We start from the raw sequence: 24,503 nt of genomic DNA, 5'->3' as shown, positions 1-24,503 counted from the left end.
AATAGACAACGTCGTAGACAAAGTCAAAGTGGAGTCATGAGGCATCTTTGACTCGTACCATCTTCATGCACTGGGAGAAAAGTTATGAGTGGATTTTATTTTAAAACCTGAATGAGGATAACCATTTCAGAAGAGAAAGAAAACAAAGAATTGCATCTATGATATAGTTAGTACTAAAAACTAGTATAAAAGTAGTATAAAAGTATACTTAGTAGTATAAATATTTTCTTTTAATGTCCTCTCTCAAGCTCATATGTTATGCAAGTCGAATCCTTTGATTCTGCCTCCAATTTCCTGGCATGGGAAATACCTTAGATGGGCAAACATTGCCGCAGTCTCCAGGCTCCTCGTGCGTGCGACTCTAATGGAAATCAAATTGAATTAAGTTAATTATGTCGGCAAATATTTAAACAGTAGCTGCAATTTATGCACAGCCAATCCCGGCAGCCCGCCCAAAGTGTTGAATGTTGCAAGACAGGCTTTAAAACGCCGCCACAGTGCCTGTCATTTAGTTTAATTTAATTTTCTGTGCGAATTACAAGCTCCGCGAATATTCCGCGAATGCAGCACGCAACAGTGCCAGCCAATAGTGGTGCAACAGTTGGCCTTTTTCCTGTAATATGCATGCCTTTCATTATGGCAACAAGTGTCGAAATGTGTCGAAATGTTGCAAATAAAATTGACACATTTGCATATAAGCCTAATAAAATTTTTATTGGCATGTGTTGGAGCTGCAACAGCCACGAAATTCGCATTCGCACTTTGGCACTTTCCAGCTCACTGACATTTATAAAATATATATAGATTTTTTCATATAGTCAGCAGATGTCGGGGTACTTTCCGCATGGGGGTTGACTATTAAGGCTGTCTCGAAGGTTTTTATTTATTTTTTACTTTTTTACTTTGAAAGATAAGGGATTTTTTAACAGAAAAACTTTGCCTTGCTCAGAATGTATAAACCATTGATTATAAAAGCCAAACATCCTTTAGAAACTGATCTTTTTATAGAGTTTTTGAAGTCCTCGTAATATGACATCCACTATTAAGCGATAAAAAGTAAATGAATGCCTCGCCAGGCAATGTCAGTAATCAATTTGCAAGTAATTTCTTCACTCTTCCGGTTGAGTTTTCCTCCCTTTGTGATGGCAGACATGAATAAGTCCGGGATAACATGACACTTGACATTGAGCCGGAGGTCGGTGGAAGAAATAAGAGTCAAGAGGGGGGTCTCAGATACTACTGCACTCTTTATGCAGCACTCGCACACGCTTTCCCAGCAATATCAATAAAAAGTTTCGTTCGCTTTTAACGGAAAATTGCACGAAAAAGTGTGCAAATTGTAATTAAACTTTTGCACAATGCAACTCAAACTGTCCGCAGTGTCTGGCAGTGGCAAGAACAACAACCATCATTCAACAACTGCATAGCAACAACAAATAACAATCAGGTGGCACGAGGCGACGGGTCAGGAGCTCCTTGATTTGTTTGGCAAGGCTTTAAATTTCCGGCTTCCGGTTTCCGGTCTAGGCGTTCGGAATTATTAGCTTTTTTTACAATTAAATTTCATTGCTTCAAGGGTCTGTTTTAATTTCTAATTTAATTTAATTAGTAAACAGGGATATATATTTTAAATATTAAAAAAAAAACATTTTAAACTCAATAACTTTATTCTACATTTTTCAAACTAAACTATATACTTATGTACTTCCTTGCCTGAAAGTCAAGGCACCTTCATAGGATTTCAGTAAAAAGGAAGCCACCGGCAGACAGCCATGTTTGTTTGTATTTATGTCGGTTTTCGAGCAGCATTTTGCGGCATTCAAATGCATTCAGGTCCGAGAGCGACAACAGCACGCGGCTTTCATGTCAAGTGGCGGGTATCCGCCGGTGGGGCACCTGGAATGTTTTGGACTTTCGAGGTTGACAGCGGCAGTGGCGGGGGAGTGAAAGGATTCAGTAGATGACGACTGACTTGGTGGTGCCTCAAACTGATTGCTTAAGCGGAAATGACTTGAATGCCTTTCGCTATCGCCGCGTCACGTCACGCCAGCCCACGTCACACGGGGCGTATGTGGAATTTTGCGCTCGATTGCCTTGTAATGTGTGTGCTTGCCGCTTTGAGGCACAAGTTTGGTGTAACGCGATTAGCGGTTTGGGCTCAGCGATGTTTTGTTTGCTGTTGTGTCTAACTGAGAAGTCCTTTGGAGCAGCCACCTGAGTTGGCACTGAGAAAAATATAAGGAAGTATTAGAAAATATCTAAAAGACAGAAGGTTTGTTCGATAAGTTATGGATTCCATTCTAAAGCTCTTTTAATTTTTAATTTTTGATTTTATTGTAATATTTTCTCTCTGTAAGCATCGATTGCAGTAATTGCTGCAATAGGGCATCTAAAACTTCATCCAAAACTTCTAGAAAAGTCATTAAAAACTTATGCTCAACTTTGGATTCGAATTAGAATTTTTGATTAAATTTCTGGGCTTGGCTGAATCCTTCACTCCATTAGAAATCTCACAATTTCCAGCGACAAGATGGGACAGGACAATTAATGAAAAATGCATAAGTCAAATGGCGAATCAATGTATATCGTGACACCAATCGAGAATTAACACCCTCACATCACACATAATCGCATAAAGCCGCAGAAATAGCTGCGGTATACGAGTAAGGAAGGATATTTGTATGCAAACCGCGAACTAAATTAGATTCTTTTTTACTGCAGTCACATCCTTGTCGTCCTGCGATGATGATGAGGCAATGACAACGTCTTCAAGCTTGATTTTCCTTTAGCTTTTTCCGTAGCTGATGTTGCGCCAGCTTCCCGGGCGATAAAATGCGTAGAGCTCGTTAACATTGCAGGCGACGCGCCTCTTATAATAATGTCTGAGGGATATTGATGGGTGGGTCGTATTGATTTGACTTTTCCATTTTCGAGCTGCGTCTGGCATTATTCCGGGAGTGGAGCAGCGTAAACATAAAAGCTTGACGATGTCTTCAAGCCAAGTAGCTGGTAAGTTGGATGTAAAAATCACATATGGTTTGGTTTGATAAACTATGAGGTGGCGTAAATAGGGGTTTAAAATTAAATATGATTTTTTCTGGTAGCATTTTTCCCTCTTAACTTATTCTAAAACAATGAGAACTGGCTTTCCATTCATATTCAGTCTTATAATTGCCTTTTCCTGGCAGGGAGCGAGGGCCAATAATATAAATTAAATTCACTCGCACAAGTTCTCGAGCTTATTATGCATTACCTAATGAAAACTGGGCCAGGACACAGCACCAGCAAGGACTAAGCAAGGACCAGAAGTCGGCAACCAGAACCAGAACTGGCAGCCGCGTAAGCAAATAATAAATAAATAAATAAACGAAAAGCGCAAATAACATTTGAGAGCCAGATTTAATTTCTAACGTTGGGAGCGCATATTAAAACAGGAGGATGCTGGTGGTTGAAGGTCCTGGAAGAGGAGGTCCTGGGAAAGGGACGAGGCAGAAAAAAGGCTGAGCCACCAAAACCTTGCTGCGAGCAACAAACAAAGATGATGCGGATATCGGCGAGCCGGGTCTGGTGTTGGTATCTGTGGATGACTGGGTAGGTTATAACTGGGGTGGAAGTGCAGCGGATATGCGGGATTCCGGGATACTGGAGACTCCGGATGGGGGGCCCGCGGGGATGGGTATATAAAAATAAACAATCAAAGCTGGTTGGGGCGGGCAGGCGGTCGGAAGGCGTAATAGAAGTTGGCGTGAGTAAACAATGAATTACGGAATCATGAAAGCAAATTGACTTTAATGCAAAAATCAAATATTTACCCGGCGCGGATGCGGGTATAAAAGACAAGGAGCACTGCAATTGCAATTCCCATTCGAAAGAGACGGCTGCAGGACGAGAGAAAAAGAAAGCCATAGACAAGAGCAAACAGACAAACAAAAAAACATACGAAATGAAAGATAGAACGCATACAAATTGATGTTATGTTAGACGTCCTGGTTTCTGGCTAGATATCCTCCATGCCCTCCATTGCCTCCATAACCTTCATAGCCTTCACATCCTCCTAGCCATTTTCAAAAACTGTTTTCGGCACTTAAATGCCAATGCACACAGGACCCAGAATCACACTTGCACATGAAAGCTTAGATGCTACTACACTGTGAGATAAAAAGAATAAGAAATATAAAATATTTAGAAATATTAAAACAAAAATACTAAAACAATTTAGTAATAATTAGTCATTTATTTCTTTAAAAGAAAATGAAAACAACCTCATATTAACAAATAAATTATTGAAATTACAAATCATTTTCCCATTTTTTAACAGTGTATTAAACGAAAAAAATCCCTATAGTTCCGGGGTCATCTGGGGCAGCAAGGGGTCAGCTTTTGTGCGGCTTTTGGTCTGTGGCGCATCCGGTTTTTGAGTGTACGTTATTAGCTTACTGGATGCGGTCCAGTGCGGTCCAAATTTTACGATTTCATTCATTTTTGTTACTGCCATTCGACGCCACAAAATATGCAACAAAATTTTATTTGCCCGAGACCTTGGCTGGGGGCGATAAAAATAATATTAAACCCAAAACTATTGTTTAATGTTTCGGAAATAAGAGCTACAGGGAGCTCTAATTCATTTTTCATTTTCTCGTCACTCTCCGAAGAATTTCTCAATTAGGGATACATGCTGTGAAAGGACCGCAAGCTAGATAGTAATAAAACATGGCACAAAAAGTGTTAACATGGGCAGTCCACAAAAAAAGAGGATAAAAGGAGCAGGGAAACATCACACAAATCTGAAAACCATAAAAGTGTCGCTTTCAATTGTCGGGGGCTACAGGCGACAATCGAAGCCAACAAGTGAAATTGAAACGTTCAATGGATAGTCGAAAAAGTGGAAGGATGCCCGGGAAAGGATGCTGTCGAGAGACACAAACACAAATTGGCGATGATTTAGGATGTGTGCTGGTTACTTTGTGGCAGGACGCTGAAGAGTGATTTTTCTATTCAATTGGAAAAAAAAATACACATATAAAATCTCTAAAATATTATTATTAAAGATTAAAAGAAGAGCTTCTCAAAAGCACTTTATAAATAATATTTTCCGTGATTCAGTTTCAACCACGTTACTATCGTCCTTCAGTTTATTAGTTTCCGAACTGAGAATGATGTCGGCGATGATTGACACTCTGCCTGGCAATAAATTTTTAATTTTCAATACTTCCCCCCATAGATTGATGGACTGATGGGGCCACCATTCACTTCCGTCATCCCTGTGAGCATCCTGTGAGCTTGTTAAATTCAAATTAGAACGATAGCCCGACTCTTTTCTATTCGCCCTTTGCGAGAAGTTGCCGCTGACAGCGAAGATAAATGACAGAGAACTGCGATCGCAACAAATTAACCTTGTTAGAGGCTGCAGAGTCTAGTTGAAGCCCCAGACATGGTACATAACTCCGGAGTAGAGGAGAGCCCATAGAACCCGTGTAGCTGGAGGACACCAGTTACAAGTGTATGTAATTTTTTATCGTCTCCGCATCCACATCCGCCAGCGACTTTTGCCACTGAACTCCCACTGACGACGACTGACTTATGAATGGCGTGTGGCAGTTGAGTTGAGACAATGTCTACACTGGAAAAAAATGTATGTTATGGGTAAGTTAAGGAAACTTGCTTAGCAACTGAAGTACCTATTTCTACATGGTCTATATTCTTACACTATTCAGTTACTCCTAGTTTTTCCTGGGTCATAGGACAAATTATTCCACTAACAACTCATTATTTTTTTTCAGTGCATAGTACATGCCTTGGCCTCTGCTGTGAGTCGATAAATCAGTTTGTGTATCAAATTGAATTCACGAGCGTGCACTTGACACCCGCCCACGCACATTTATCAGCCCGGGGAATAAAAGCGAATCCTGCCGCTAAGCATGAACTTTAATGCGTCCGAGCTGGAAAGCCGCAAAATTTTAATCTCAACTAAAAGCTCAGAAACAAAAAAAATAAAGTAAAAAAAACATCAGCGGCTTGCATTATAAATTATTCATTACTAAATCGCAACCACGACACGCCCTCATCTCTCTTTATGTTTTTTTTGCTTCCTGGCGCTGACGGGCGCCCTCGTTTGCACCTAATTTGATTTTTAGTTGGTGCTTCTTTTGCCGTTCGGTGTCTGCGGTTGGTTCTCTGGGCAATCCTTATCCTGCTGCCCTCGCAGATACTATATCTCACAGATAGTCTCCATCGTAGTTAGACAAAAACCCACACAAAGATACGAGGGCAGTGGAATCTGTTTTCTTTTCATTCATTCCAGCACGCCGGGCTGTCGAAAAAATGTCTGTTATGTGGCTACAGAATTTTGCAGTAATTAATGGTAACTGTTTGATTAAAAAATTCCATAGCAGAGTTCCAGGGAAGGACTTGGATGGCTTGGATGTATGCTTAGTTCTAGGATACCCTTAAACTTACCACTTCCTCTAGACAACCGCGAAAAGCTACTGGGCAGCAGAAATCTATGCAAATTCCAGAGTTTGGTAAGGAATGGGTTAAAATTTAAATCCTAACACCCTCAATGAGAATGCCTAGCCTGTTTACTCTACAAATGACAAGTTTTCCAAACAATTACACACACCCAATTAAATTTGCATGCATTATGCTGTATTGACGTATTTCTAAGAGGAACTGGAACCTCGGAGGAATTATATTTCGAAACTGTGATGGAAATCGAACCAGATAGGATTATATCATGTTATGAAAGGGCTATAAAAATAACTCGTTTTTTAATTTATGCACTATGGGCAACCTGTGTCGTAAGTCTTTGGAAGTTTCTCATAGAGAAACTGGCTCTTAAACAATCATTCTTAGATCATAAACGGCTTCAACATTTGGGCGTATTTCAGTGAACTACAGAGACTGACAGAGTGCTGGAATTGTTTGTTCAAGATCTACAAAGCTGTAGGATTGACTCTGGCGATTGTACTCCTGCCGATACATTTTTTGGTTATACCTTTTGTTATTCTGGATGCGAAACGACAACTTCGAATCGTAAGTTAATCGATGAGTGATTGATTGTTTTATTTTATTGGTTTCCAGCTAGCGATGATCCTTTTTTTGGCCACATGGCTGGAGATGCTGATGGATCTTCTGCAATCACAACCGTATCAGGCCATTAGCGATGTGGTTCGAATTTGGCAATCCGGTCGGACTTTAAAATATTTTGAAGACCGAGTAAGTAAAAAATAGATGTCACCATTATTAGGTTAATCGTTTTGTTGTTTAATTATAGTTCGCATGTTGTGGAGTATTGGGCTTTAAAGACTATATAGTTTTTCAAAAACCGATTCCAGAAAGCTGTTACGTGGGACATAAACCTGTGCCTGAAAACCTCCATAAAATAGGATGCTCCACCGTGAAAATGACACGCATGCGGTCTTACACCTTGGAAATTATTTTTTCAGTATTTCAGGTAAAAAATAAAAAATAAAAACATTAATTCACTTTTTTAAAATATTAACCAGTTTTCTTTGGTCCTGAGCATCGTCACGTACTGGACTTTACTGAGACGCATTGATCGTCGAAGAACCACTATTTATTTCCGAAATAGAGCCTAAATATATTAACCACTAATCTTGTATATTGTATATTTTTCTACAAAATTATTGTGAATTGACAAATTTTAGATGTAAATAAAATATTTAATAAGATTTGGCTCCATGTAATAGAATTTCAAGCCATTTTCTAAAACAAGAAGAGCCGGACAAATTGGATCCGGCTTTCGTCATATTTCACAATCTGCAATCAATAACGATAAACACTTGAGTCTCGAATCCAATGTCCGGAATCCTGAATCCCGGAGTGTCCAGCGTCCAGTGTCCTGCTAGTCCGGCGCTGGCATGCATATGGATGAGCCAATAAAGAAATCAACAAAGCATGTCGGACGATTGAAAAAGTATTGAAAATGCCACGACAGCCGGGGATTTGGACACGGAATTGGTCTCGAATCCCGGACACAGGGCCCCTCGACAATCGCAACAATATGCAAATGCAGCCAAACGGCAAATATTCAAGGACATCCCCTCACCTAACCGAGTTTATATTCTTTTTATGTCCTTTCTTCCTTCCGTGCACCTTCATCCACCCACCCATAACCGTCGTACATAAATTTTATTGTTGTCAACATTAAATTCTGGCAGTGGAAAAACAATTTTGCAGCATTTGAAAATCCATAAAATATGCATACAAAATTGTCCGACGAAACGACCAACTTTATGGCTAAATAGTTTGCTTCCAGCCCACATCGTTAATGCCGTTTTTTTATGCGTGCGAGAGTGGGTGTTGTTGCGAAAACTTTTTTAGCCGTCGAACCCCATAACCGTAACCATAATAGCAACAACAAGTGCAAACAGGAGAGCCTGGTCAAGCTGCTGACCGACCCGCCACAAAGTTTATACACAGGATATAGGGACAGCGAAGACCAAAGGGTCATGCGGCTCATTAAACTTTGGCCAACAATTTTTTGTTTTCTGATGCACCTCCCCGCAGCCGACAAAGACAAACAGAAAGTTTCGCACTAAATATTTTCATCCTAGCCAAATAAAAAAGGAGCTAAAGCAGGGGGCCTGCAGTATAAAAGGGATTCAAGTTTAAGGTCCTTGGAGTGAACACAGAATTATTTGGCACACATATGCCCCATTAAACGCCAGACAAATGGAATGCCGGACTTGGGCAACAATAACGAAAGGGTGAAAGTGTTTCTTTCGACTCAAGGTTTATGAGATATAGTAGATGTAGGATTAAGTGTAGAAGACTTTAAGGTCCCGAGAGGTGAGGTGCCGGAAAAAAAAAAGCAAAATGGGCCAGAGGATTGCATCAGAGCTGATTCATGAATAAAATTTTTTAAGATTCTTGCTTGTCCAAACTGACCAACTGACCAAAGACCTAGCTTAAAAATTTCCAGGGGATCCCCTTCAAAAGTTATGAAAAGACAATATGGCCCCCAACGATGGCTATATCTTGGCCAATTCTAATCCGATTCTTGAGCGGAATACCTTAAACGATTTGTAGATAGATTCTCCATCATTCTGCATCAAAATCTGGGAACAAAATATTTTTTCAATAATTTGTAAAAATATCCAGGGATCCCCTTCAAAAATTATGAAAAGACAATATGGCCCTCAATGATGGCTTTATCTTGGCCAATTTCCATCCACTTTAGTAATTAGTTAAAAAGCGATTTCATGTTTTATGCAGCTATAACTTTTTATTCGTACGGACAAATTAATAAAGTGTCAACAAATGCGTCAAATGCGATGGAACTGTTTAGTATCCCCAGTGGGAACCGAATCCATCGAAGCTGGCGTGGGCGACCACAGCGGCGGGGGAGTACTTCACGAAGGCAGCGGGAGCGGCGGCCACCACGGGAGCGGGAGCTGCGTAAACTGGAGCCGGGGCGGAGTACACGGTCTTGGCCAAAACTGGAGCAGGAGCGGCGTAAACTGGAGCTGGGGCGGCGTAGGTCTTGGCAATCACAGGAGCAGCCACCACGGGAGCGGGAGCAGCGTACACGGTCTTGGCCACGACTGGAGCAGGGGCGGCGTACACAGTCTTAGCCAGAACTGGAGCAGGAGCGGCGTACACAGGAGCAGGAGCGGCAGCAGCATAGATGGACTTGGTGATCACTGGAGCAGGAGCAGAGTAGAGGGTCTTTGGGGTGTAGACGTTGTTGGTGATGCGGGAGTCCACTTTGCTGACACTCGAGTAGGGAGTCACCACGTTCTTGGAGTAGGTGGAGACAGTGCCGCCGAAGGAGCGCACCACGTTTTGCTGGGTGGTGCCGACGGCGTCGTAGTGCGGCTGGGCCACTTTGGCTACCACCGGGTAGGAGGCAGCGTAGGTGGTGCCCGGAGCCAGGAGGCCAGCACTGGCCACACCCACCAGAGCGCAGAAGGACAGGAGGACGTACTTGAAGGCCATGACTATGAATTGACTTTAAAATTCAATTATCTAACTGATGCTGGAAGTGAGCTGCAGTTGCTACTGATGCTGGTCTGTTTTCATTTCGCAGTTTTTATAGCCAAAAACCTCAAACATTTTGGCCAAATTTCACGGCCATCTAGCGCTTGTATGTGTGACAGATAGACTTTAGGCCTAAGCCTCAAAACTGGTTCATTGGGTCGACAAATGACTGTGCTTTTTCAGGTCAGCTTGGAGGCCAGTCCGAGAGCCCCGCCTCCCAGGGAAGTGAATTATTTTGAATACTATCAACAGCTCATAAATTTTCCAGAGTCCCGAAGAAACTTTTATTTGCTTGGCGTATTTTTCCATTAAATTGAGTTCTACTCGAGCAGCAAATTTTCCCTCAAACTCCCTCAACAAAAAAGTGGAAGAAAGGAAGTACTTCTCAATAAGGGGATGTTCCTTGTGGCTGTCAACTTTTGTATCAGCAGGGGTGTCGGTGGTGTTGTTTATGATTTTTGTTTTCTTTTTTGCTCCCGAGGGGTAACTGAATTGTTTTTCCTTCGACCTTAAGGAGGGGAGATATGATGATGATCAGAAAGAGCCATATTTTAAGGAAGGCATATGCGTTATTATTTAAAACAAAAAAGTTCAGATCAGTAAATAAAGTAGCCAAAAAACGTGTATCTCACTAAAAAAACAGAGCATTCAACAGTTCGCTGTGGATGTCCCAATAAAGTTATCTTCTTCCCCCATTATTTTGGCCAAGTTTGGAGAATGAATTTTCCTGCTCGACTGCTCACAGGGCGCATGATGAATATTTATTGAAATTACAAAAGTTGACGCTGCTCCAAATTGAATTGTGTTGCCAACTTGGGATGCTTCTTACACCAGGAACAGAATTCTGGAAAAAATATTCGCTGCTCTTCTCTTTTTTTGGCAAATTGTTATTAATTTTACACCAGGGCCCTGAAGCTTGCCCTGACTCTTTGGTTGGATGTCAGCCCGCAAACCTAATTACCACGTTTAATTTATTCCAGCAAATTGGCTTTCAAGCGGTTGCGCCAATCACCGGCGACAGGTGAGCAACTCACACATCGCATTGTGGGCAGTTCAATTACCAAAGCCAGCAAAAATCACTAAAATCGAAGGAGAAAAAAACTGGCACGCGTCCGATTCGGATGCGTATAAAAGCCGCAACATTTTGGCCAAATCAGCATCAGTCGCAGTCCAACCAGCCTGCCATCACCACCCGAAACAATCCGTCGACTTGCCAGTCATCTTTTCAGTTGCTAGCCATGGCTTTCCGCTACCTCATTCCCCTGTGCGCCCTGCTGGCCTGCGCCAACGCCGGTCTCCTGGCCGTGGCCAATCCCTCCGTGGACGCGGTGGCCGCCACCCAGCAGAATGTGGTCCGCTCCTTCGACGGCACTGTTTCCAGCTACTCCAAGGCTGTGGATACCCCGTACTCGAGCGTGAGGAAGACCGACACCCGGATCCAGAACAACGTTTACACTCCAGCAATTGCCAAGACCACGTATGCTGCTCCTCTGTACACCCAGGCCACTCCCATTGTAGCCAAGACCGTGGCTGTTCACGCTCCGGCTCCAGTGGTCGAGAAGACCGTCTACGCTGCTCCTGCTCCTTTGGTTGCTAAGGCTGTCTACGCTGCTCCTGCTCCAGTTCTGGCCAAGACTGTCTACTCCGCTCCTGCTCCCGTTCTGGCCAAGACTGTCTACTCCGCTCCTGCTCCAGTGCTGGCCAAGACTGTCTACTCTGCGCCTGCTCCCGTCATTCCCAAGACTTATGCTGCCCCAGCTGTCTACGCTGCTCCTGCTCCAGTGATTGCCAAGACCTATGCTGCCCCAGCTGCAGTTTACGCCGCTCCTGCTCCAGTTGTGGCCAAGACCGTGTACGCCGCTCCTGCTCCAGTTGTGGCCAAGACCGTGTACGCCGCTCCCGCTCCCATCGTGGCTGCTCCCGTGATCGCCAAGACCTACGCTGCCCCAGCTCCAGTCTACGCCGCTCCCGCTCCCGTGCTGGCCACCACTAACGTAAACCACGGACCCGCCGCCACCACCTACACCCACAACGCCCCCGCCCTGGGCGTCTCCAGCTACGGCAGCTCCCAGACGGTCCAGTACTCGCCCGCCGAGTCTGTTTCCCACATGAGCTTCGACGGTTTCGGCACCCACTGGGGTTTCTAAGCCTTGTTATGTCTTCGGCTATTGTTAAAGCTTCTTGTTAATGTTTGGCGGTTAATAAAGACAGAGATCGATTGTTGCAAATTAAACACCGACTCGGGCAGACCTTCCAGCGCAATTGCTCATGAGCATTGGGTCAGACTTTATTTGAGCAACTGGTTTCTGCTACATCATCATTGTGAACCGCCCCGACCGCGGCCTTCAATGGGGTCTCGGAGCTATTATTTTTTTGAGCGAAGCTTTAAGCGGATTTGCGGGGGCGTGGCAGGTCGTGTGCTGTGGCCCTTTAATTGGATTCAATATATTTCGCGCACACACCTTTCCTCTCGAAACCGGAATGGCAGCCTGTGGACTTTTGCACTTGTTATAATTATTGTTGGTTAATTAACGGATATTAATGCCGGCATAACCGCAACACGCCATTAATCGCTTACATGCTGCCCCTCGAAGCTTAATCTTGACATTTGCCAAGAGGCCACATGTGGTCCGAATAGATATCGACATGGATATGGCTTGTGGCGACCTAATATGGTCAAGTTAAATGGGTTCAATTGAACGCATTGACAGGCGATTGAAAAAGATAGAGAGGCGATCAATCGCTTGTTGTGACAGTGATATTTTGGCGGTGGTACTCGATCGATATTCGGGTTGCATAATCAAATGAGTTAGAGCCATATAGACTCTTATAGAGGGGGAGTTCTTGCAATTAATCCAAAGCCACCTACTTCCTTCATTTTGTTTCTAATTTAAATTTGATGGCAATTTATAAATGACACTAATGAGACATGCAATAAAGACATTCAATTCGATTCCCCCAGGACAGGTCAATGGCAATCAAATTAAATGACAAACGTGTCCAAAACCAGAGTAAGAGAATTATTTTTCTTTGGAAAATTAGCTGCATTTGTTGTTATTGTGGCAGGGTTTTGATTTGCAATTTGATTGCTCATACGCCCCGTGCCACAGACAGGACATTCTGCCATATTGCCCTCATCCGAGTTGACAATTAGTCAATAATTTATTTCAATTTCATTTGGAATGCCAAGCACACTCGCACACTCCATTGGCCTAACTGCACTTTAATTACATTTACATTCCGGCTTGAGATTGTCGGCATGACTTTTTGCCCGAAACTGTCACAAAACGACAGACGCACAAAAACAAAAACCGAACGGATACGGTGTCCGGATTCCGGTATATGAGAATACGGACGGGTACGGGATCTCAGCAATTGTTGCAATGCAATTTGGGTAAGCGAATTTTCATGATTTAAATAATAGCATTATGTGTGGCAGATTGTGGAAAGTATTTAGGCGTTTGCATGTTGCACAGAGAATAATTTTAATATTTTATAGGTATTATTTTGTAGGAAATTTTATTAATCAAAAAAATAGCATACGAGGCTTGAAAAAGTTGTTTTTTTTTAGTATTTGATGATCATTTATTCCACCATTTTTTCTCTTTAAAATTTGTTAATCAAATCAAATCAATCTTATTTTTTGTACATATTTTAAACATTGTTTTCCGTGTATCTATGATGTCCTGGAAAAAATGCAGACAATGTCAGTTTGTTGTTTTCTGTTTCGTCTGAATGGCTGGCTGGCTGTATGTCTGGTATAATTAAATTATGGCCGGACATAAGACGCATAATAGGTCATAAATCAAATTTACCTATCCCACGGGTCTCTCCACGTCGGATGACACTCCAGACGCCGTCACAGACACCGTCTCCTCCTATATAGATGGAATCCAGCCGCTCCCCCTCTGACTTTCCCCACCAATTTGATGGACATTATGACGACTCTGTCTCGGCAAACAATTAGACAATTGATGCATCTGCTGTTGCTGTTTCTGTTCTGTTCTGGCCGTCTGTTTGCATTTGAATTTGCGTTTGTATTGCCACATTGCAACTTTGACTCCACAGAACCTGAAAAGGGCCGTCCCATGGTCCGGATTCTGAAACCGTTGCTGGAAATGATGCTGCCTCCATGTGGCAGAGAGGCTGCTGCATTTAATGTGGCTCTGCTGTCAGGGGCAGTGGCGATTGCAATTGAAACATTTTGTTCGCTTGTTTTGGGGCGACTGTTTTATATGTTTTTATTCTAGAACAGAGTGGTTAAGTATATTTTTATGCTCTTATGCTTTAAATCGGATATCAACAAACCTTTTAAACAATTTATGCAATTTCAAAGAGCTGTGTCCAACCTTCATTAAATTCTTGTTTAAAAAAAAAGCACCATATTTTACAGACCCTTAAGTTTCTAGACAAATATAGTCCAAAGACCCAAGCAAGTCGAGTGAAAGTAGAAGAAAAGAAAGCAGACGCGCCATCACGATATGTCATAGAAGCAGACAAAAAGCAAAAGCCACCATTTCTCTGCTCCAAACTGATGATACGCATCGTGAGGCTGATTAAATTTTAATTTTTAATTTAAAGGCTGTTTGTATTTTATTTGCTTCGCTTTGAGGGGGAAACAACGCATCTTGAAGGTCGTCGCTTGGCTGTTGACTTATCATTACCTTATGCAAATTGACCGCTTACCTTTGTGCGTTTATCGGAGAGCATCTGCGGAAATTCAACCCCCACCTGGATGGGAGGGTGGCGTTTTCTATTTTCCCATTTTTTACCCAACATTTTCCCGCCTTTCGGCCTGCCTGCCTGCCACGTGCAATGTCAATGCCAAGCGATTAACATTCAATTAGCTTCTGGCTTCATCAATGATTTTATCGCAACCATTTGTGGCGAAAGGAAGTTGAAAGGGAAAGGGACAGGACCTGGCCGGGAGGTCCTGTTGCTGTGGCTGGTTTGAGTGTAAATTGTGGCAAATTATCATTAGCCTGTTGTTGGTGTTGTTCCAGCTACTGTGTGTTTGTGCGTGTCCTTACAAGGACTCCAGCAACAACATCTTCAAAAGGTTTTTATGACATCAGCAGCTGTCGTTGACAGATTATTGTGGCGATTATTTTAGCAGGACACACAGATACAAGGATCCTGCGAAGCTGGGGAGGATGTCTCTGCTTTGTGTCCTCAACTGGAAATTGTCAGCAGTGTTGTTGGCATTGCTGCTGGCCGCTTTGTTGTCCTTGTTGCTTTCACATACATATGTGGCGAGGAGAGGCAAGGAGGTAACCCATGTAGCCCAAGACGGCTACTTGAACATCTTGCGGCTTCGATCTCGTAAAGAACAAACTAAAAATATTATAAAAATGCTGTCATTCTTAGGTATGAATAACCCTTCCCTCTAATAAATAAGTTATTTACCATTTTAATTTAAAAATGAGTATTACTTGTATATTTTGTCATTTACTGTTTCGGATCATTTAAAATTATCAGTAAAATGTGCTTTTGTCCCACCATTGGTCTTAAAATTACGGTCATACTGCTTGTAGCAATCTCCGCAGTGAGTTGGTCACACTAGTGTTTCCGGTCCACCACTATTTCACCATTCTTGCAGACATTGAACTGCTTGGACTTCATTGAGGACTTTTACAACATCCTAAACATAGGGTCCAATGTGATTTTGCTTTCCGTAAGCATGACCATAGATCTAGTCTGCATTGGTTTCGCCTTTGCCGGAGTTTACGCTCTCTACTTCGAAAAAATTCGAATGTTTCAGGTGGTGTGTGTTTGTTTGTCTAGTAACTGCTCTTGATCATATCCTAAAATATTTGAAAACGTTTTCAGTTTTTATTGGAGTTGATAGCTTACTGCCTGTGCAAGCTTATCCTCTGGATCATTTGTGGGAATCTATTGGGAGAGCTAAATACCTTAGTCACCCATTTGTGGTTTCAGCTCAGTATGTTGGGAACGGTATGAAAAATAAATAAATATTTACCAGTTTAATAACAACCAAACACTTCTAAAGCTATTCTGCATGATTGGAACTACACTTCTCTGTATGAGATTCCACGAGATCAGTGAGGAGGAAGTTTAAGGCGGAGATTTTATAAATTTTTTGTGCTTTGAGAATCATTTGAGTAGTAATGCTTGCTACTTCCTTCATTTTATTTTGATAAAATAAAAAATCTTAAAAAAATTCAATTATTGGAATGTGCTTGAAGCTGCGCTTTATTCTGGAAAAAATCATATTTGTGTCCTTGATACTATGTAACGCAGTGAGTCGACAAGAAGACGACATTGAGTGCCTAAATCTCTAAACAGGATTCTCAGGGACTGGACTGCTACGAAATATGTCAAAACAGTAAATATTTTTTCGCCAAGACTGAAACACCACACTATGGCGTATGTATCGTAAGTTTCATCATCCATGGGATTCTAGTTTGCTTCTCCATTGTCGCCATTTTCGGAGTTCTCACTGAGCAACTGCTTATTTTGCAAGTTGTAAGTCCCTCTGGAAAAAATTAGGAACCCCAATCACTTAAAAATACTTTCAGTTTCTGGGGCTCATAATTGTGTACTGTTTTACTAAAATGGTCGTGTGGATTGTTTGCGGAAACTACCTAGACAAATTGGATCCCAATTTTGATCACAGCTACACTCATATGACAATGGCTTTGGCGGTTAGAGAAATATATTATTTTAAACATTAATCACAAATAACTTTAATAAATGTATTCTTTACTTCAGTTGCTCAACCTCTTTTTCTCCACGCGGTTGTGCATGCGGATCGATGAGTCTACTAGACAATGATTTCAAGGATCTGCAATAAAAATTTTAAGCAAGTCCCTACAATTACATTAATGCGAATTTTACTAAAAATTCGATGTACAAAATTTTTTGTAAATTTGTAAATAAATTTTACATTTTGAGTTTTTAATTAATTAACAACAATTAATTAAAACACTATGATATATTAGTTAGTATGTGTCGGGTCTTAAAATAGAGGCCGTATTCCTTTCTAATCGATTTAATTAGTCCATATTGTATTATCACAATCTGCCAATGCTTGAACCTGACCCTTGACTGGCGCTTAAACCTGATCCTTGGCCGATACTCTCCCAATCATAAGCTGACCATATGCTTCGAGTCTTGGCCCATCGTTGGTCCTTAAACTAAAAACAATGTTTTTTATTGATTTTGTACGCTTTGAGAATCTATAAAGTAGTAATACTTGCTACTTCATTCATACTTTAGTAATTTATAAAAATTTTTAAGAAATTCACACAAAAAAATTTAATTTTTGGAATGTGCTGGGAGACGCGTCTTGTACTGCCCAAAATCGCAGTAATGATCTTGATAATCCTTAACGGAGTGAGTCGACATCAAGATCAACTTGGGTTACCAAATCTCTAAAACAAGATTTTCAGGCAGTAGACTCCTTTGAACTATGCCGAAGCAGTACATTGGTAATACAAGTGAGTGCGAGTCCCCATTTCGCCTTTTGTGTCGTAAGTTTCGTCACCAATGGGATCATAATTGGTTTTTCCTTTATCGCCATTATTGGAATTATCCTTGAAAAAATGCTTATGTTGGAAGTTGTAAGTGCCTTCAAGGAATTTTCGTTTCAAATCCCCTTCATTTAAGGTTCCTTTCAGTTTCTGGTGGCCATAATAATACATTGTTTTAGTAAAATGGTCGTGTGGGTTGTTTGCGGAAACTATCTGGATAAAGTGGATCCCCGTTTTGATCACCGCTTGTTTGAAATCGGATTGATTACGACGGTTAGGATATTCATTTTCTTAGGAAATTAATTCATAATAGCCCTTTTAAACATAATGTTGCTTTTAGTTGCTTACCCTTTATTTCGCCTCGCGTTTGTGGATGCGAATCTGTGACATTCAAAGGGGATGATTTGTGGATGCGGATCTATACGATTTATGGAGATTTATTTCAAAGGTCTGTAAGGAAAAACTTAACGAAACTCCAACCATTCCACTTTTTAAATTTTTCTTTTAAAATTCATATTTGGTAATTAAGCAAAAACGCAATATTTTTAAATAAAGATAATATAATGAAATACCTTTTATAAAAGATAGAAATACTCTGTATCCCGTTCATTTAAACCTTTATTCTATCCATAACCTTAAATATATAAATGCTCCCCTTTGAAAAGCCGCAAAGTGTTGATAAAGTTTTTGATATCGGCAGTTTGTGGGCAGGGTTGGGTTGGGTAATCAAATTACATAGGGAATTATGGACACCCGCAGGACCATAATGGCAGCCAATAAAGATGACAACGATGCGATAAGCGCGACCAGAAGCGGAAGCAGGACGCCGTGACCCCTGCCATTGATGATAAACAAGGCGAAGGGGCCAAAGGTCGTGGGGAGAAATCGTCATTGGCTGGCTTTAAATGAAATTTAACGATGCACACAAATAATGATACTTTGCATTTTAAAACACTTTGGCCAGTCGGTCAGAAGCCAGGCCAGGACATTCGACCAATGCTCATTACACGCATTTCGTTTGACACTTTTATTGGCTGGACGAGGAAGCCAAAGGATGTGGGGGGAGCATTCCCCTGCCGCTGAATGCGGGTCATTTTATGGCCAAGAACGGATGCCGATAAGCGTATTAAATTTGTTCAGCCATAAAGTCGCCGGCCACATCACTCAGCATTTGGCCAATTACGCAAATAAAAGTACGAGTGTACGCCCCACTTCGCGGCGAACGTGTCAAGTGATGGAAAAATGCAGCGGGCTTCAAGGATGTTCTGGAGTGGCTCATTAGAGGTGTGTTCGCTGCCCCGGAGGTGTTTCTGACAAATTGTGTGGAAAAACGCACTTAGGGACGACCAAACATTTCATCTCTTGGCCTCATTAAATTTTTCCACCAAAATATGATTGTGTGATACCCGGTACTCTTCGTTCGAATTAATGCCGAAAAAAAGAATAGGCATAAAACAAAATGAATTTCAAGTATTAGAAAAGATTTTTTCATCTTTTTATTTTCACAAATGGCATAATTAAAGGCGAGGCTTGATCTGCCCTCGGCGATACTCGCCGGATGCTCGAATGGGTCGGACTAGGGATGTCGAGTGGCAAGTAAGTGGTTTGAGACCATAACAGCGTGTCGTTTCGTCGTTGTCCTTGTCGTCCAGGCGCATGTCCTGCGGCTGATTAAAATCTATTAGAGTCAAAGAGATGTAAGACACTGTGCAGGCGGCATTTGCTTTCTACAAATTGGATGAGGGCCAGCAGGAGGACGACAAGGAGGAGGAGGATACTTTGGCCAATGACTTGGCATGTAAATGTCGCCAACGCTGGCAACGAAATTGAAATGCATGTGGCGGAAACTTGGAACTTTTGCTTAAAAGAGTATTATGGTTTAAGGACATTAATGGCTATAATACAAAATATAATAAATATATTATTAAATACAAGAAAACACGAGACAAGAATTACTATAAATGTGAACAAAATGAAATTTTAGAAAATGATGTATAAAATGTGGGCGTTTAATATAGGACTTCTTTTAATAAATTCCTTGAAATATACATATATTTATCTAAGACCAAGTGTATTTAAAATATATCAATTCCCAAAAATATACTTTCTTTTCTATTGTTCTTGACAAAAGTCGCACACAAAAACTTTCCAATGCAAAGTTTTCAACGGAAATTGTGCAGCTGTTTTGTGTGCGTCTTTGGCCTTAAATATCTTAAATATCCCGACGACGAGTCCTGGCGTCGCTTGTAAAAACAAATTTGTTGAAATATTCATTTAATGGCTGCCATGCCTGCGAATATGTACGAGTACTATCAGCATGTGCCGAGCGGCGCTTTCAATATGATTTTTCATGATTAAAGCGCGTGTGCCCGGCCACGTTTTTATCGGTCGAAAGACATTTGCCCGAACGAGGCCCGGACTTCGATAGGAATTTTCTTATAAATTGTCGCCCCCAACAAAGGGATGGGGGATGGGGATACAACAAAAAATACCCACACACACACTCTACTGCCGTAATAAAGCGATTTTAAAGGGCACTTTCTCGCACTTCCCTTCCAACTCGATGGGTATGCGTAAAATTTCCATTTGTGCCAGGCACTCAACTTTATTGAACTTGAAGTGGAGACTGCGATAATGTTTGTCTGATAGAGCTCCTGCCGAGGCACATGTGTTCTTCTCCCCTCCACATCCTTGATGATCCAAGATGTCCTGGCTTTACAATTCATTAAAAATTTATATAAACGGAATGAACAATGGCCTGCGAATGCAATATACTTTTTGGCTTCAATATGCACTTAAATGTTAGTTCTTCTCTTTTGTACGGATAATACCCTTTTAAGGATAAAGGCTTAAGGATATGTTATTTAAAAGTGTGAAAACATTATTATGATGTGCAAGTTTTAAACCGTATTCCGTGACACTTTATTAACTGCTAGTTGGCAATAACGCCAAGTCATAAACTGCTCATCAGTCTTGCAAGGCCGTGTCTCGCTCTAATGGTAATTATGCGCAACGCTCGTCGCCTTTGCAAAAGTTGTGCCATCACAACTCATTGTCCCCGTCCCTGTTGTTGTCTCGCCGGGCAGGAAGTGGCAGCGGCAAGAGCCGGCGGCAAAACATGCCACCAAACGAGACGATGGGCGGTGGGTGGTTGCAACTGCGTTGGGTGATAGGGTGGTTGGTTGGTGTGCCATGCTGTCTGTGCCTTTTGCCTTTTGACGCTGATAATGCAATTTCCGCCAACTCCCTTTTTATCCTTCCCCGCCCATTCCTCTCGGCGTAATTTACAGCTATGCAATGTTTCATTTCAACTGCGCCCTTTTGGCCGCCTTTTAAAGCCAAGTCAGGCCAGTCAGGCCAGCCAGCCCGGCGGAGACAATCAACGTGGCTAGCTGACTAGCTAGCTGGCTGCCTGTTTGCTATTTATCTACATAAAGTTAATTGAAAACATTCAAATACCAGGGCGACTGCGTGATGTGTCAACATCTTTTGGTGCCGCATAATCCCAAACCGCCCGGGTGAGCCATTCCTGCCCAGGCACCTATTCCATGGCCACAAAATGGTGAGAAAACTAAAGTTTTGTGGCTAGAAGATACCCATCAAGAGAAGAGGGGTTAAGTACTTTCGTGCCACTTGATTAAATCCTTAAACCACAAACTTATACTCATCGAGTTACATTTTAATAAAAAGTTACTTTAAATATCAAATATATATTTGGGTCCCCCTTGGCTAAGGACATTAACAACCAGGATATACCCTTAAAAATCTCCGAATACCCAACACAACAGCTATGAACAATGCGAATGGAATGGAAAGCATTGCGCTTTTCTCTGTGTTTTCCTCGCCATCGTCGTCTTTATTACAAATTGGTTTTTTGCACCACCACCACTCGCATGTTTCGTGCGCAATTTGCACCACCGAAATGAATATGGAGTGGAGTAGAAAAGGGCAGCACAAAAAAAAACCCAAACCACTCGACAAATGTGCAGAAAAAATAAATTGCAACACACGACCGAAAGGTGGCCCAGAAGTGCGCGGAAAACGTGTCCAACTGGCCACGTTAACGAAGTGAAATCGAAAGTTTCGCCTGCGGTCAACCTGAGGGGACATTGTCATTGTCTATGGATATATCCACGTCTGGGCTTCTATATCTCCCAGCGGACTGTCAGATTGAATGGTTTATGTGTGACACCTTTGGCCGGTCATCGAGGTGTTTTCCCATTTGGTTTGGGGCTTTTCTCCACCAGACCATACAAATTAAACAGAGACACAGAATAGGGCTTTAATATCATTCAGCAAGAACTTACTTTCAGATATTTTTAAATCCTTAAATAGAAATCCTTTTTTAGAAACACTCTTCGTTCCGGTTTCACAATGAAAATGTCTGCTTCCTGATTTCCGGTTTCTTTTATTTGGCCAGCAACAGTCACGTGGCATTCATAATTCTTAAAATGACGCCATCAGAAATTATGTAGCAATGCTAAGTGCACCCAAACAGCTGTCCCCCGCTTTACTCCGGAGCTTCCATGGGGCCAAGGAGTCCTACGTGACCGGCATTCGTTGTGCCAAAAAGTATGCTAGGATTTTTTGGGTTCCCCTTCGCAGCAGGGTGGAAGGTCCAGGTCCTGCTTCCCTAGCTGGCCAAACAATGGCGAATTGATTTCGGATTTTGGCCAAGTGCAAGCTGATTATGGAATTAAAACATATTTCTGCTCCCCAAGAACTTAAAACTTTAAGTGGCAAAGGTTGTTGCTGTGTCCTTAGTACGTGACATTCTTTTCCTTTCGGAGTTTATCACGTGACAAGTTTTTCCAGCTTTTCGCCGGCACAGAGGGAATGCGTTTCATTTTCATTGTGGGAGCTCCAGTGGAGAAAAAAGAATAACTTATCATGTGTGCGTTTGGGAGGAAAAAAAGCAAATGAATAAGGAAACGAAACTACAAAGAAGTTAACTCCACAAAAGCAAGCCGGGAAAGTGAACTTGGGTTACAAAGGAGGGAGAGCTCAGATAAATAACATTCAATGGGAAAACACAGAGAGAAAAAGAGGGCAAAAAATAAACAATACGCCTTTTGAAATGCTAAACGTACCACACACACACGCACACTGAGATACTCATAGATACTCGCCCTCCGGCCGTTCTTCACACATTTTGCAAGGACGCCTCGCAGGACTCGTGCTGGTGCTGTGTTTTTTTTATTAGCACTCCCCCACACATCCGTGAGATACTTTGCCATCCGTTTATCTTGTTACTTGGCAACCGCTCAGTGCCAAAAACATTCATCTTGTCGTATTTATTTTGTAGCGCATTAATTTCGCCTCGTGCCAGGACCAGAATTGACTTATTTGCATTCGGTTTTAATTTGTTCCAACATCAATAGGGTAAACACACACAAAAAATGCCAAAAACAAAGGGGATGCTGCCCCAAAGATAGCCACAGGTGTTGCAAGTGTCAAAGTTGTGATTGATGGAAGGCTCAGGACCTGCCATCAAAATTATGGGATTTATTCTTAAAACTTTTTCGGCAGATGATGAGATTTTTTAAGGCTTTGGAGTTTGATTAGCACTCTCTTTGATTTAATTTTTTATTCAAGAATTATTTTCCAAAGCCCTGATTAATGAGGCTTCGACATCCAATACATTACCAAAGAAAATATTAAAAAAAGATAAGCCCAATAACCATTAATAATAAGCCATTGGCTCCAAGTTTCAGCCCTAAACCAAGAGTTCAATAGTTCAAAAAAGCAATTTAATATAAGCCACTTAAATGAGTAGATACCTTCCATTGCCAATGTGAAATATCAACCGAAACTAACGAATTCAAAAGCCAAATGAAATGATATTAGCCACACGGCCGCAGTTCTCGCTTCATGGAACACGACGACAGACAAAATGCATTTTTCATAAAGCAGACAGCACTAGGAGGGGGCCTGTTTTGGGGGGATTCCCCGTTTCCGGGGGAGAACTACCTGTAGAAGTCTATCGACAAGTAGGAGGCGGCAGCCGGTAACAATGGTGAGTGGAAAACGGTGGATAGCCGGTAGAGAAAAGCTGAAAATGGAAAATGGGAAATGGCCAAGAGCGCAAAATGTCAACCGAAATTGCGATTGCGTTAAAACTCTATAAATACCAGAGTAACATGCGAGTCCGGCCAAAAAGGACATGCCGATATGGCAACAACACAATCTAATCCGGTTATTGCATTTTAAATGCGCTGCAAGCTCTCTACGCCCCGGGCGTGGCATGTCATGATATCGCATTAAATTATTTGCAAGGCAATTACTGTCTACAGCCTGACATTGAAGTCGAGTACTTCATTCCTCGGTTCCCTCGGATCACATTAATATGCAGAGAAGTTGTAGCATCGGTGTTTGTAATTCGTAATTCGTAATGCGCTTATCAGGAAGCCAGCACGAGCTCTGCCAACTCCTCCAGCCCAACTCTTTTCAAATTTTAATGTAATTTAACAGCATATTAAACAGCAGGAGTCTGCGGCTGGAAAGCCACAAAGCCAGGCGAATGTGTGAGGAGGTCCTGCAACAGTTGTTGCTCCTAGCCGCAAAATTTTCGAGTTTCAGATGCCGCACTTGGCAAACTAGCAGATGAAGATACCAGGTGCCGCTTGGGTTTATTCAGTAGCAGGTTGCACAGGAAAAAATGTAACCACTTTAAGTGCAAATCCTACTCGCAGAATGGCTAATCAATTGCGCGCACATTGAACACAAATCAAATTGCAAACTTGGCCGCGTCCAATGATTTTTCGCAAAGAAAGTTTTCGCCCTCCGACATCACTTTCCTTTGGCTACCATTCCCTCTTTCCTGTTTCCTGTTTGAGATCAACTTTTGCTCAATTTGATTTTTCAACAAAATAGGAAGAAGTTTTTGCCTTTTTACCTGCCCTTTTGTGTGCGTCGACTTTCTGCTTGTCGTTAAACAAACTTATCCAATAAAACTTTTGTCAACATTGATTTAAGGCTAAAGAGGGTGCATATTATGGGGAGTATCCA

General features: G+C 41.8%; 5 protein-coding genes and 1 long non-coding RNA gene across 9 annotated transcripts; 4 read left to right on the top strand and 2 right to left on the bottom strand.

Annotated features, from left to right (window-relative positions):
- Positions 1 to 6,559: 6,559 nt before the first annotated feature.
- LOC6502843 (protein late bloomer) lies at positions 6,560 to 7,691 on the top strand. 2 transcript variants are annotated; one of them, XM_001957867.4, is made up of 5 exons: positions 6,560 to 6,797; positions 6,888 to 7,032; positions 7,081 to 7,215; positions 7,274 to 7,453; positions 7,506 to 7,691. In XM_001957867.4, the coding sequence occupies exons 1-5, from the start codon at positions 6,775 to 6,777 to the stop codon at positions 7,596 to 7,598; spliced, it is 576 nt and encodes a 191-aa protein (XP_001957903.2). In that variant the 5' UTR covers positions 6,560 to 6,774; the 3' UTR covers positions 7,599 to 7,691. The 2 variants fall into 2 exon arrangements, with proteins under 2 accessions (XP_001957903.2, XP_014764617.1); XM_014909131.3 differs by having other exon boundaries at positions 6,853 to 7,032.
- Positions 7,692 to 9,306: 1,615 nt separating this feature from the next.
- On the bottom strand, positions 9,307 to 10,044 carry LOC6506426 (cuticle protein 76). The gene has a single exon (XM_001957868.2). The coding sequence runs from the start codon at positions 9,958 to 9,960 to the stop codon at positions 9,307 to 9,309; it is 654 nt and encodes a 217-aa protein (XP_001957904.1). The 5' UTR covers positions 9,961 to 10,044.
- Positions 10,045 to 11,142: 1,098 nt separating this feature from the next.
- Positions 11,143 to 12,221, top strand: LOC6493516 (pupal cuticle protein G1A). The gene has a single exon (XM_032454328.1). It carries the CDS (start codon positions 11,241 to 11,243, stop codon positions 12,147 to 12,149), a length of 909 nt encoding a protein of 302 aa, XP_032310219.1. The 5' UTR covers positions 11,143 to 11,240; the 3' UTR covers positions 12,150 to 12,221.
- Positions 12,222 to 14,381: 2,160 nt separating this feature from the next.
- LOC26515546 lies at positions 14,382 to 16,093 on the bottom strand. The gene is made up of 3 exons (XR_001408918.3): positions 15,983 to 16,093; positions 15,409 to 15,914; positions 14,382 to 15,336 (listed from the first exon to the last, which is right to left on the bottom strand). It is a non-coding gene; the product is annotated as an uncharacterized LOC26515546 (long non-coding RNA).
- Positions 15,436 to 16,953, top strand: LOC26514512. 3 transcript variants are annotated; one of them, XM_032454392.2, is made up of 6 exons: positions 15,436 to 15,547; positions 15,602 to 15,766; positions 15,832 to 15,957; positions 16,013 to 16,488; positions 16,542 to 16,667; positions 16,735 to 16,953. In XM_032454392.2, the coding sequence occupies exons 1-4, from the start codon at positions 15,485 to 15,487 to the stop codon at positions 16,079 to 16,081; spliced, it is 423 nt and encodes a 140-aa protein (XP_032310283.1). In that variant the 5' UTR covers positions 15,436 to 15,484; the 3' UTR covers positions 16,082 to 16,488; positions 16,542 to 16,667; positions 16,735 to 16,953. The 3 variants fall into 3 exon arrangements, with proteins under 3 accessions (XP_032310283.1, XP_014765633.1, XP_014765686.1); XM_014910147.3 differs by lacking the exon at positions 16,542 to 16,667 and having other exon boundaries at positions 16,013 to 16,398; positions 16,735 to 16,901; XM_014910200.3 differs by lacking the exons at positions 15,436 to 15,547; positions 15,602 to 15,766; positions 15,832 to 15,957 and having other exon boundaries at positions 16,068 to 16,262; positions 16,318 to 16,488.
- A 254-nt stretch (positions 16,954 to 17,207) lies between these two features.
- On the top strand, positions 17,208 to 18,062 carry LOC26515229. Its single transcript, XM_014910224.3, has 4 exons — positions 17,208 to 17,358; positions 17,415 to 17,585; positions 17,643 to 17,768; positions 17,836 to 18,062. The coding sequence occupies exons 1-4, from the start codon at positions 17,293 to 17,295 to the stop codon at positions 17,896 to 17,898; spliced, it is 426 nt and encodes a 141-aa protein (XP_014765710.1). The 5' UTR covers positions 17,208 to 17,292; the 3' UTR covers positions 17,899 to 18,062.
- Positions 18,063 to 24,503: the final 6,441 nt, after the last annotated feature.

Source organism: Drosophila ananassae, chromosome 2R, assembly GCF_017639315.1.
Source record: "Drosophila ananassae strain 14024-0371.13 chromosome 2R, ASM1763931v2, whole genome shotgun sequence".
In the NCBI taxonomy this organism is placed as follows: Eukaryota; Metazoa; Arthropoda; class Insecta; order Diptera; family Drosophilidae; genus Drosophila; species Drosophila ananassae.
This window is presented reverse-complemented; position numbering and strand designations above follow the sequence as displayed.

Excerpts from the sequence above, each read along its gene's own strand:
- LOC6506426 (XM_001957868.2), bottom strand. The coding sequence starts at position 9,960 with ATGGCCTTCAAGTACGTCCTCCTGTCCTTCTGCGCTCTGGTGGGTGTG.
- LOC6502843 (XM_014909131.3), top strand. The coding sequence starts at position 6,705 with ATGGAAATCGAACCAGATAGGATTATATCATGTTATGAAAGGGCTATA. Across the intron at positions 7,216-7,273 it reads TAAAATATTTTGAAGACCGA|TTCGCATGTTGTGGAGTATT; the intron begins GTAAGTAAAAAA and ends GTTTAATTATAG. Across the intron at positions 7,454-7,505 it reads TTATTTTTTCAGTATTTCAG|TTTTCTTTGGTCCTGAGCAT; the intron begins GTAAAAAATAAA and ends AATATTAACCAG.
- LOC26515229 (XM_014910224.3), top strand. The coding sequence starts at position 17,293 with ATGTGCTGGGAGACGCGTCTTGTACTGCCCAAAATCGCAGTAATGATC. Across the intron at positions 17,586-17,642 it reads AAATGCTTATGTTGGAAGTT|TTTCTGGTGGCCATAATAAT; the intron begins GTAAGTGCCTTC and ends GGTTCCTTTCAG. Across the intron at positions 17,769-17,835 it reads AAATCGGATTGATTACGACG|TTGCTTACCCTTTATTTCGC; the intron begins GTTAGGATATTC and ends TGTTGCTTTTAG.
- LOC6493516 (XM_032454328.1), top strand. The coding sequence starts at position 11,241 with ATGGCTTTCCGCTACCTCATTCCCCTGTGCGCCCTGCTGGCCTGCGCC.
- LOC26514512 (XM_014910200.3), top strand. The coding sequence starts at position 16,197 with ATGTGCTTGAAGCTGCGCTTTATTCTGGAAAAAATCATATTTGTGTCC. Across the intron at positions 16,489-16,541 it reads AACTGCTTATTTTGCAAGTT|TTTCTGGGGCTCATAATTGT; the intron begins GTAAGTCCCTCT and ends AAATACTTTCAG. Across the intron at positions 16,668-16,734 it reads ATATGACAATGGCTTTGGCG|TTGCTCAACCTCTTTTTCTC; the intron begins GTTAGAGAAATA and ends TCTTTACTTCAG.